Raw genomic sequence first — 13,349 nt, forward strand, 5'->3', positions numbered from 1 at the left:
GAAAATTTACTAGTTAATGTGTCTGTGCAGCATCTTGTTTTGCTGAAGCCCAGACAGGCATGGTTTCATAAAACACAGTTCAGTATTATGATGTAACACATTTTCCAACAGCACATAGAGTAACTGAGGCAAAGTTCAAACAAACTTCTGGTAAAGTCATCAAAACCTCTTGCATCACTAAATCAACATTTTTTTTTCTTTTTATCCCCAAACACTTTTTCATCTGCCAGCCTACAGAATTACCGGGCTAGATCATCCCTAAGATGAAACTTAAAATTCTAGCCCCTGACAACAAATTCCTTCTGAATATTTTATCCTGAGACATGCAATTAATTGCAACAGCAACTTACCATCACTGCTTCCCCTGAGAACTACATCTGGGGAGGGTGTCTGCTGAGAACGGGAGCCAAAAGAGTCCAGACTGTCAAAAGAATCATCTCGACCATGCCGGGGTGGAGAGAGGGAATCACTGCGTTCAGAATCCCAGCAGTCTATATAGCCACTGTCTCGGATGCTGCGTTTGGGGCTTTCAATATCATCAGTCTCCTATAAGAAAAAAAAAAGTTACAGAAACTATTAAAGTCCAAATCTCTACTGTAGTCTCTACGAATGATGCATTTATAGGTAATTGTCCTTTATTTGACATAAGAATGTAAGGGTTACATGTGGCTGCCACTTTAAAGTTATTGATAATCTCCCTCCCATTCTGTCCTCTCTGCTTGAATTCTCACCACTATAAAAACACATACAACCACAATAAAAATTTCCAAAGCAACCCAATCCTCACCAGCACCACACATACATCTCCAGCCATCCAATCTTTAAATCACAGAAATGATTAAGATGAAAGAATGTCAAATCATTTGAATTGACAAGAAAAGACACGAAGCGATCAACATGTGAAAAGAGAAATGACAAAGACCTTAACCTTGATTTGTCTTTCGGAGTCCATAACTACATGTCTAGAATGGGGAGAAGCTGCTGGCTTAGCCTCAGGACTGCTCCTGTCTAGTCCTCTCTATCTGGCTGATGGCAGGCAAGCACTTGTTTATGCTGTAGAATCAACTGGGCAAAATCCTTGCTAGCGGGCTCCCACTCTCCCTCTACCTCGAAGGGAAATTCCTGTTATGAAAGGGAGATGTCTTTCGGAGGCAATCAGCAATGAAAAATATGCAAAATGCTTCTCCCGATGCCTCAGAAGAATTCAATCGAGCTCTTCCCTCTCTGCCAGCTCTTGGCTCGAGGGGGATATGAAAGCACTTGGAGCTGACCCACATGTTCAGAGCAGGGAGAACAATGGTTGTCTTTGACAGTCCTGTGATTATAAATTCTTTCCAGCACAAGCAACACATACTAAAACACTGAAACTCCAGCAGAGAGAAAGGTCAGCCGAAGCCATCCTCACCCTCGTGTTATAATAAATCCCTTGTTTTAGCCAGTGTCTTAGCATTAATTACAACAGCCCAGGCTGAGGAAAACAAAAATAACTATGGTCATTCAAAGATAAACCTCGATTTAATTTCTTAACCAACCCCCCCACCCCAAACCCCACTTCCCAGACGGTCACTTAAAAATCAGACATTCATAGATTGGCATTTTCTAAGCTGAAAAGTCTGAAATGGGAAACTTGGAATTTCTGGAGATGCTTAAAAATTCATTCCAAGATGTCCTCCCACACTATAGAAATGAAAAGATAAGTCAAAATATGAAAAGTTCTTAAAACTAATCGAGAGTTAGTCAGCAGAGGCGGGAGCAGTCCTCTAGGCCCACAAGACTCAAGGCCGCTGCAGCGACCACCTTCTGGGACAAGTGTGTTACCACTCAATTGTGTCAGTTTAGCTGATCGAAGTGCCTCCCACCCCCTCCTCAGCCTAGGAGGATGCCGGGGTGGTGGGGGTAGCTGCAATGCGCACAGACAGACAAAAGCTTGGCACTAAAAAGAAGAGTGGGTGAGATGGAAAGGGCAAGGCTGAAATATTAGCACCCTCTAACTCCTTCATAGGAGAGGGCTGAGCGCAACTAAAGAGTGAGCTGCCAATCAATCCTCCATGTGGCCACAGGAAAGATGCTCTAAAATAGCCTTTCTCTTAAATGAGGGAATGCAGGGCAGCAGGAGGGGAGGGGGCATGCATGCAGCAGTTTAGGGATACCACAGTAACAAAAGTTAAAAAGACACGCACGCACGCCAGGGAAACCCATTTACTTTGCTTTTGTGACCACTGTCTACAATTGTGTGTGCTCAAGGGGATGGGAAAAAACACCAGCGATTGGATGAAATTAACCTTGTGACTAAAAAGCTGCCTTCTTATAGGCTCAGAATCAATCATTTAATATGCCTGACAATGGCAAATAATCATTTGTCCCTTTAGAGTCTTTGCTGATTCTTTAAAATATACCAATATACATGCATTGGTCCACTATATTTCTAGTAATTCTCATAATGGATAATTGGTCAAAATCAGGAAGATGAGAAAAAAAAAAACTAAGAAGCAAATATTCCCATACCCAGACTGAGTACAAAATCCCAAATAGAGAAGAACTAGGAATATGAGAGCAATCACCAGTTTGGGTTTTCTTGGAGTCATGTTAGTGAAAAAAAAAATTCCATGGTCAGTGTAACTACAAAAGCATTTAAATACAAAACAGGGCAAAAGTCTTGTTTTCAAAGACTAAAAATACGATTAATGAAAAAACCCACCAAAACACCAAAATGAGCTATATAAATAAAGGAGGGAAAGTGAATGATCATTTCCAGTAATAGTTCACAATTTAAAATTTTTTAAATATTTTAATTTATTTAAATTAGATATCATATAATTATATAATTAATAACTACATAATAATAAAAATAAAGTTAAAAATAAATTGATTTATAAGAAACAAATATATCCTTCTCAATAAGTAATTTTTAAGTGAATGCTCCAATATTATAAAGAACAAGCATGGCTCGAAAGAAGAATTATAAGAAGACACTCCCAACTCCACCCCTTTGCAGAAAAGGAAGGTCCACAAGTTTGCACTTCGCATATATTTTCAGACATTTTGGGTTGGATTGACCAGTTGATTTCTTCCTTTTTATGTTTTAAATAAATACTATTTGTTATATGTGATAATTCTTTGGAAGGGGTAATGGAAGGGATACGGAGGGAAGCCGTGGTGATGTAAAAAAAAAAAAAGATATCAGTAAAAAAAAAACTTTTTAGTTTTTTAAATAAGTTTTAAATATTTTGTTAGATTCTAAAAAAAATGCTCTGAAAACATAATTTTAAGAAATCAGCCTTCCATCTTCTGGGACAACTATTAATAAGCATTAGAATAATTTGAAAGGATTTTACTGTAAAGTTCCATCAACACAAAAACTTCGAGGAACTTTGCTCTGAAGAGAGATGCTACAGTTATCAAAATAATAATAATAACTAACATTTATGTAGTGTTTATTACGTGTCAATACACTGTGTTAAGTGCTTTACAATTATTATCTCAATTGATCCCCCCAACAATCCTGGGAGGAAACGTGCCATTATTATCCTCATATTAAAGATAAGGAAACTGAGGCAGATGGAGGTTACGTGACTTACTCAGGGTCACACAGCTAGTAAGTATCTGTCGCAGATTCAAACACAGATCTTCCTGAGTCTAGGCTGGCACTCTATCCACTGTGCCCCTAGCTGCACACAACTGATTCACCAAAAGTGAATCAATTCCAAAACTGAATAAATCTTTTGGTCTGATGATTTGCAGGCTAATGCTCTCATCAGCATCACTGCCAACACTATTATTAGACGTACAGTATTATGACAATCTATTCTCTGAATGATACTGTCCTTTAGAAGAGGTCCATGGTTCTGCAGAGATTATATAATTGTTTATAGTCCAAAAATGATATGCATTTTTAAAGGCAAGATTCTTTCTCTTCATACCTGGCGTTTCATCGGAGACAGCAAACAGTGATTAATATTTCTGTAGTGCCTGAAGATTAATCAACAAGAAACCCTGCACATATGTCATCTCATCGAATCTGCAAATGCTTTGCAAATTCAAATCTTGGAGACCTGCCTGGAGGCACTAAAGGGCTAGAGGTTCGAGCAAGGTCGAAGACATAGTTTTGAGTCAGAGGAAGAACTGGAACCTGGGTCTTCCTGACTCCAAGGCCAGCTCTCTATCTTCTATTCCATACAGTCAAGAAAATACAAAATCTTGGAAAATAAACTCAGATACCCAGTCTATGTCCTGTTCCATTTCTCTCTTTGCTGTTGTTCAGTCATCCAGGCACGGATGGACTTGCCCTGCCATTGTGTAGGGTTTTCTTGGCAAAGATACTGGGGTGGCTTTCCTTTTCTAGCTTACTTTACAGATGAGGAAACCAAGGCAAAAAGAGTTAAGTGACTTGTTCACTGTTAAACAGCTAATGAGTGTCTGAGGCCATATTTGAACTCAGGTCTTCCTGACTTCAGGCCCAATGGTCTATCCACTGAGCCCCCTATCTGCCTCCATTTCTCTCTTGGATTAGTACTATTTACTAGTCACTTCATATGCAACACTAATCATTATGGATAATCAACTTCAAAATATTCAAAGTTGACTGTACTTGACCTTAAAAACCTAGCTACTATTGACCTCATCTAAAACTAGCTGTTAAAAAATAAGTCTCATTCATAGTTATTTGGCATCTCACTATCAGAATGGGTTTTCAAAGGGGGAAAATATCAGAAGGGTTCAAATATCTCTCCCCCAACTACAGGAGAAAGGAAAGTGGGTGGAGGGGCAAGTAAGTCAATAGGTTACTTTGAGCTCCATCTGCTCTCACACAGCTAGTTATGGGAAAGAAAAACAGTACAAAAGTCAGATATGTTCATGACTGCACAGCAAGCCAAGAACAGAAAACTTGGATCAGTGTTGGAACTGGAAACAGAGCAGTGTGGTGTGGCCCATTAGAAAAGTGAAAACTCAGCCACCTGTAGTCATCCTTTGCCAGCACCCTCCCCTAGGAATCTAAATGCAGAGTGAGCATCTTGTATTACAGCCAGAAATATATGTGTGGGCCCCAGAAACAAGTCAAACCCTCTCTAGGCTCCTACCAAAGTACCATCGTAGTGCTGCCTTCTGTTCCCTGATCGCCCACCGGAGTGACTCTGGCAGGCTCCCAGACACCTACCTGCTAGTGAATACAACAGAAAGAATTCTGGACATGAGAGCAAGAGGGCACGGGTTCTTATTTGCCATCCCGAGTGCCTGGCTGAACCAAAACGTGCAAGGAAAAGAAACAATCTGTTAAAAGGCTGGAGCCAACATCACTTTCTGAGCTCCCTGCTGTTGGCCAGCTCTCCTTCCCACTGTGATCAGCCATTTAACTAGGCGGTTCCCCTGTATGTGCCAGCATATAGACACGTATAAGTATATTTACACAGGCTGAATCTGCATAACACACACATACCACACATACAGATGGACCTGGTGATGGACTGCACATCAGTTTTCCAAAGACAGGCCTAGCTAAGTTTGAAGAGGTTCATGCCTACAAGTTGGGCCATTCATGTTTGGCATCAGTAAAACATCTACAAAGGCATAGGGGGACTGGGCTGTGTATAAATACAACAATAAAAGGGAATTTCTCAGGATTAGTATGATACAGAAGAAAGAGTGTTGCCTTGAGTCAGAAGACCAAGAGTTCAAATTCCACCTCTGACATTTACTATTTACATAACACTAGGTAAGTCACAACTTCCCTGGGTCTCAATATCTTCACTTGTAAAACAAAGGGGTTGAACTAGATGCACATGAAGGTCCCTTTTAGCCTGAGATCTGTGATTCTATGAAATTATTACAGATGCTGAAAATATTAAAGTAATTAAAACTTATTTATATGTATGTTTGGAGTGCTCTCCTATATTTCTTTTAAAATTAGAGACAAATTTAATGTGATAAAAATATCAGTAGTATCACTTGTGGATAACAATTTATTTTAATTTATCTAAAACAGCTACAGCTCCAATGAATATATGTGGCATGCTGAATTAGGCTTGAGGTGTTGAACAAAAAGGCACATCACTGGGGCATGGTGGCATATACCAATAATACTCTGCTACCAGAAGGTTGAGGCTCTTGGCCCACTTGGACTCAGGGTTCTATTTGAGATGCAGTGAGGCTAAAGTCAATTGGGAGGCCGCACTAGGTCCAGCACCAATAATAGTGAACCATGGGAAGACCCAGAATGCCTAAGGAGAGGGAAACTATTCCAGGTTAGAAACAGCAAGTTAAAGCTTCCATGCTGATCAAAAGTGGGATAGGGTACACAAGAGGTCACTGCAATTTTGGCCTGGGCTCAACTGATCAGTCAGTTGATGGTCCGGTCTATATGACATTTTTCTGCTCAAAAGTGTTATGATTCTGATTCTATTCAATTAGGTAAAATAGAGCTCTTTGAAAACCTCAATGTGCTATATAAATATTACTGATTATTTTCATTAATAGTAGGAAAGTCTAGAGCTAGTATAAAACTGTGAGCAGGGGAGATTTTGAAGATTAACGTGCACTTTAAGAGATGAGACACTAGGCAAATTCAGGAAATGCTTTATTGTATGAGATGTAATATCTTGACAAGTACGACGTCGAACTAACAAAGAGACTTCCTAAGGCCTGTTTACAGATTGAGAAAGAAGGCAGAAGGGTAGATAGAGCACTGAACTTAAAATGAAAAAGACCCGGGTTCAAATTGTGTCCTTACTAGAAGAAACTGCTAGTGACCAAGAGAATATCCCTTAACATCTCTTAGCTTCAGTTTTGTCATCTGTAGGTACGTTTTACCTACCTTGTGGAGTGCTTTGCATAAAGTGCTATAAAAATGTCAGTTAGCATCACTATTATTATGGTTTCCTATCCCACTTCTTAAAACAATTAGATATAGCATTCCAGTATCCCCATTTCAAGTTTTTTAATCAATTTGGTTTCAAAAGACTAAAATATTTTCCCAGCCATATAAACCCTTGATGCATATAAATGCACATAAATGTATGTTGGTAATTAAAAACATATTGTATCTATACATCAAAGCAGCCTCAACAGCATTTTTACTGGGAAATATTGTTAGCAGATCTCATAAGTTACTGTACATACAGTTCAAGATAAAAACAAACTTGCATTACATTTTTAAAAATTTCCTAACTCAGACTTAAAAAAATTCAATTGGTTTTTCTCCAAACTGATAAGTGTACTATACAAATGAGAACGATATTAAGCTGCTGAATTGTCTTTTCAATATGCAATTCATTACTGTCTTATAGTTATAATGTACATTGGCAGTATAGAGAGAACCTTTTTAGTTCGTCCAGATTTCCAGATCCTAAGTCATGTTCAGAAAAAGCCCTTGGTTAGAAAAGACTGAGTAAAATGACTTTTAAAATTAAGATGCAAGATAAGTTTTCACTTTCCATAAAACTGCATTGTTTTAATCAAATTGTTTCCTTCTTAAAAAAAAAAATTAGCACTGCCAGATTTCACCCAGGCCAGTGAAAGACAACTCGAGTCTGAATTGGATCTTTGGTTATCAAATCCTAATTGCACTCAATTTTCTTGGATGTGAACGCCAGACAGTTCAGGTATGTGGGGGATACATGTGGCAAAGATTTAATCCATTTTAAAATGTGGTGGTCTGCACATGTCTGAAACATTTGTGCCCCCATGAAATACTGCAAAGCTGAACTGAGATGCCCTTCAAAATAGAGACTTGAGCTTGTTCCTTTTCATCCTTTAACAGCCCTCACAAGCCAAGGATGAAGAGTCTAGTTACCTTTCGCATCTGTGCCAACAATCCTTCAAACTCCTTCAGGTTCAGTGTGGTACCACTATATGCTGTGCAGCTGTTTGCCGCTTTCCCCAGCCAGTAAATGGTAACTAATACCTAAGGGGAAAAAAAGGAGGCATAAGTACAGAACCCCTTTGTAAGATTATTTTTCAACTTACTAAAGAATCTATACTCAGCACTAACAGGAAGGCAGAAGATGGAGAATGTCTGATATTGATTTATAAAACGCTCACCATCCATGAGGTACCCATTAAATGTAAAATTCATTTTAATAAGAACCTAATGCTTTGTCAATCCACGCAAACAAGGTTCAGTAGTTAGCACTAGACTAAGGGGTTTTAGGGAAAGTTTAGTCAAGGGAAAGGGTTCTGAAAGAAAGAACTAGAAAATCCTACAACATTATTTTCAAAGAGTGAAAGTGTTTCAAAAATAAACAAGCAAAATTTCAGCAATTGCTTGGAATATTCATTGACACAGAGCAATCTGCCAGTAACTTTAAAGAAACACAGTGGGTTGTTTTAAGGCCAAAATGTAGTCTCTTAGTTCTTCAAAGGGGTTTTGGCCATGTATTACCAACGGGAAGAACAACACGTGTAGGAATGAAATTAGATTATGAGTCACCAGCGTGCCTACCATGAAATGGCATTTGAGTAAAGATGGGGGAAAAACCATCAACAATAATGCTACAACTGTAAGCCAGGAATGTAATGAGTGATAGAATCAGAAGAGTCTCGGGGTTTGATTTGAATCGACAATTAAATTACATTTACTCTGAAACTCAGTGACTTGAACCTTGCTGATGCTGATGCTGCTACCAATTAACATCTCAACAGTTTGTTAATATTTTATGTTCAATTCAATGTCGTGAAGCTGTGATCCCAAGTTAGTGTGGTTTCTCTATCCCTCAAAATAAAATTATCGGGGAAAAAAAAAACATACATCAAGGTGCATTCCCCAAATCAAGGCCACAAAGGCTTCAGATGAGGCTTAGAAGAGAACTGTTCAGGTCTAAAAAATCTCAGTGGAGGCAAGGTTGCTACTTCATTTCCATCTTCTGCACTGTTTTTATTAACAAAATTAGTGAGATTTCTAAATATTTATTGGAGTTAGTGCTCATTCTGTCTTGCCTCCCTTCATTAACCAGATCTGAATATATACTGGAGAACACAGCGTTTACACATGGTTTCAAATGGCAATAAGCCCAAAATATGACATTTGTATCATGGCTTCAATTAAATTTTGATTTCATACTTCTGCAGGAAAAATATCCTTCATGATTCTCCCAAAACACCCATTTTGATGCAAGTCTTGGAGCTTGAATACATTTAGTAAGCAAATTTCCAGAGAATAAAATCCTCCAAATGTCAGTACGTTAACCAGGGCCATAAAGTAACTCTAAAGCATGCTAAGTGTATTAGGTGATTTAGAAAATCATAATGGCAGACACAAAGGCATTAAAAGACGGGCATCTTAAATCTATGGACTTTTTTGTTCACAACTGAAACTTTGCTTGGAAGAATGGCATACACCTCCTTGAAAATTTCAGAATGAGGAAGAGGCAGAATGGGAAAAGGGGATGTCAGTCAAGTTTATGAGCTGATGGGATGAAAAAACAAACTCCAAAGTTGCCACTATACCAGTAACCAAGAGAATCCAGACACTCTCTGCCAATATTATAAGCATTAGACCATTTCTGATATTCTCCAATCTAAAATTTAAAATGGAACTGATTTAAGCTATTTGCTTTTTATAAATGAAACCCAAATGGAAAATGTTGGTTTGGAACTGAAGCTTGCTCCATATGACCCTACAATTACAAAGTAATTTCATGTTCATTGTTTCTTTTTTGTCTTTGGAAAACACCAATGAACACTTGAAAGGCCCATGGAAAAGCGTTAAGTCTGAAAAAAATATAGACTATCTACAATTGTTGCCACTTTAGATTATTCCACTGTTAAAACAATTTGCCCACACATCTTAATTTAATAATCTCACCTGTGCCTACCAACCTGGTTGAGAGACTGTGTAATGCAACTATTACCACATGTCACTTGGTCTCTAAGTAACCCAACCACTAACTGGAGATAAGCTTTCATTTCTTTCTAAATTTGGTATTTTTATAATTATAAAGAAACCCTAAAATTCTGCTATTTCTGTTCCCATTAATGTCATTAATGATTCCATCAATGTAATACGTAATTTTATTCTGAGAATTTTTAGGTAAATGAAGGTGCCGTCTCATAAACTGAATTTATAGCTTTGATCATGAACAAAACCAGAAGTACACAATAAAACAGATCTATATATGCAGGCACAAAGTAAAATTGAAACTTACATTTTTCAGCTTTCTGCTACAGTCAATGCTCCTATTACACAAGCAAAGGAGAAGAAAAGCAATTAGAAAAGCAAATTCCTCATAGGGGTATAACTCATGTGACTTTCCTCCAAAAACACAAAATATTTTTGGAAGTTAACAAGTACAAAGTAACTAGAAGTAAAGCATCTATATGTTAAGGATTTCAAAAATAGAACAAAGATAAAGTGCAGAGTTTAGACTTCATGAAGGAAAGGCATGACTGTAGCACTTTAGTGAAAGAGCAAGATGAAGGTAGGGACAGGACTTGTAATTTCATTGGTATAGGAACTCCCCAGTGAAAAAGCTCTTTCTACAAGTCTGCTTCCTCTACAACTTAGGAGCTGTAGAGTGTTGACTTGAGCTGTGAGAGGTTAAGTGACTTGGACATGGTCACACTTTCAGTATGTATCAAACCTGGGACTTGAACTCCAGTCTTCTTGGCTTCAAGCTTACCTCTCTTTCATTATCCCATACTCTTTAATCTTTAATCTAACTTTCTCTAAAATTAAATTCTATTTAGTGGTTGTAACATGGAAGAACAATTAAGATTCATAAATTTTAAATTCATAAATACATAAATGTATTTTACACTTATTTTCTCAAAAACTATAGGTTTGATCAAAACAATTAGTAAGGGAGAATGTAGGTATATTTCATCAGTCTTGCATTTCACTCTAGGGAACTCAGTCAATACTTTCATTCACTTATCCTCTTATAAGCACAAAAAATCTTATTTAAATCATGATAGGTTTGATAATAGATATTTAAGAAGCAATATAATTAATGATGTTATTTAACCTGTGAACATCAGCAAATGTTGGAGTCTTAACTACAATATTGTGCATGACATGTGCATGAACTCAAGAAGGCTTCCAAAATTAAACAAAAGTATGTAAAGATAGTTATGTAGGATTATTTTATGGTAGATTTATATGTTTATGTGAAAATTCAAAACACTCAGGTAAAAGCATCCATTAGAAAGCTTCTATCATTCAAACATAATGGATTTTAATATCCTTTTTATGTAAAATTAATTAAAAACTGGGGACCTAAAAGGGGAAGGGAAGATAATTTGCATTTATATACCACCTACTATGTGCCAGACACTGTGCTAAGCACTTAAATATAGAACATTTTCACTTAACTATACAGAATAATTACAGAACAAAGTGAAAATGTTACTAAAATAATACAAATTAATAGTTGGAGAAAATCTCACAATACTCTTTCCCAAAATCATTATTTTGCTTTCTTGGAATGATATTTATTAATACACCTTTCTAAACTTTGATGCCTCATCCCAATTGCCTTTCATACATGCCAAATTACATGAAATTAGAAATAGTGAAAAGGTATTTCCACCAAATCCCTGGCACTGTCAAATGCTTCAACACACATGAAATGGTACTGAAGAAGGTACATGACCATACATGCCTTGCTGCTATCAGGACCAATGGACTTTTCCTTCTGATTTCTAGTTGAAATCTCCACTACTGTATGTACTTTGAACAGCAGAAGCTCTTAAAGAGGCTTCATCGTTCCTTACTTCACTGACTCATAATTTTTGGTACTATCCATTACTTAAAAACTAAATTTTTGTATCAGAAAAAAATTCAGCAGTTGCTCATTAAGATTAGTTACCATACATCATAGATTATATCATGAAATAATGTAAATAACAAATTATTCTTTTATGTATTCACCAACTCTTCTGATCTGAGAGAATAAAAAAATAACTAGAGAACATGCTGTTATGGCTTCAATCTAGCACTGCAATAATAACTTCATAATGTCCCCTTGTATAGTGTATTTTGGGGCTAAATGATAACAAATAAAACCAACACCCTTGATGAAGGGCTTTGAGGACAGGAAATTGACTCTTCTCCATACCTGAACCGCAGAAACAAAAAGAAGAACATTTCTACAAGTAATGTAGCATTGCAATCTTTATATTAAAATGATTACATTCAAACCATGCTAAAGAAAAGGGAGAGACTTAAGGGAAGATGATGGACTATTAGGTTCCCAAACTTATTTGGCCTACCACCCCCTTTTCAAAAAAAAAATTACTCAGTATCCCCCGGAAATCTACTTTTTTTTTTAGCCCTTTAACAGTTTTTTAAAAATTAGTGTCATTTCAAAAAAAAAAACCATATATTTTAAATGATACATCCTAAATTTAAAAATTTATTGTAAATTTGTGCTTTTTCCCTGTATTGAAATTTTGATGACACAATATTGTATCATGCAGAGATCTAGCATCATATTATAAACAAGTCATTAGATGTACATATTCCGGCTGATACATAATGGACTTCCTGACAATGCGTGACATGCTCACCTGCCAGCACTTGCCTGTTAAGACCTTTTGGCAGACTTGACCACTGATTGGTTATAACTTGTATTTTGTGTGTTTGTTTGGAAAATAATGTAATCACTACAACTTTAACTCTATTACATAATAGATGAAAAATGTATAAACAGTTTTTCAAAATTTTCTTATCTTCTCTTCTTTCCCTATGCTTCTACCACCCCCTTATTTTTATTCAACGCCCTCCAACTGCACCCGAGGCTACTACCACCTCCCTGGATCATTCCAGTGTCTCCTGGGGATGGTATGGCCCACTTTGGGAACATATGGACTAATACCTATTTGACTACCACTATCAAGATGGAGAAAAGGAAATCGAAAAGGGAAAAGCATGAGGAAAACAAAAGTCAAAGACCGGGAAAAGGGGGGAAACGAGAGAACTGAATGACAGGAAAGAAAAGGAGGGAAAGAGACTAAAATAGAAGGAAGGAGAACCAGAGAGAAAAGGAGAAAAATGAGTAGGAAGAGAGGGAGAAAAGAAGAATGGGGGGAGGGTGGGAAGAGGGGAGAAATAAGAAGACAGACATCAATGATGAGGTAATTGTATCCACATAATTGAAACATACTGGCTCTTGTCCTTGGATCCTCCCCCTCCCTCAACCCTCTCTTTTTCCCATCCTCCCCCCCCTTCTTTCCTTCACCTTTTATAACTGTAGTACTACTATAATTACCATAAATTCCTTTGCAATCTGAATTTTAGTTTCCTGAATCTGAACACTGCCAGTTGTAAGGCAGGGCCTAGAAACATCTATCTTTTCTAAAGTTCTAAAATGATTACAGATTTTAGAATTCCCCTAGAACTAGACTTGCTAAAATCCTGT

The 13,349-nt window shown here is 37.2% G+C and overlaps 1 protein-coding gene across 2 annotated transcripts in view; it reads right to left on the reverse strand.

Annotated features, from left to right (window-relative positions):
• LIMCH1 (LIM and calponin homology domains 1) overlaps positions 1–13,349 on the reverse strand; it is a 366,296-nt gene that overhangs the window by 94,274 nt on the left and 258,673 nt on the right. For both annotated transcript variants that reach the window (XM_036762932.1, XM_036762933.1), the window contains exons 5-7: positions 10,137–10,167; positions 7,787–7,897; positions 351–546 (exon numbers count right to left, since the gene is read on the reverse strand). In XM_036762932.1, coding sequence (XP_036618827.1) covers positions 351–546; positions 7,787–7,897; positions 10,137–10,167 — 338 coding nt within the window. The remainder of the gene's footprint in view (positions 1–350; positions 547–7,786; positions 7,898–10,136; positions 10,168–13,349) is intronic.

Source organism: Trichosurus vulpecula, chromosome 6, assembly GCF_011100635.1.
Source record: "Trichosurus vulpecula isolate mTriVul1 chromosome 6, mTriVul1.pri, whole genome shotgun sequence".
NCBI classification, from domain to species: Eukaryota; Metazoa; Chordata; class Mammalia; order Diprotodontia; family Phalangeridae; genus Trichosurus; species Trichosurus vulpecula.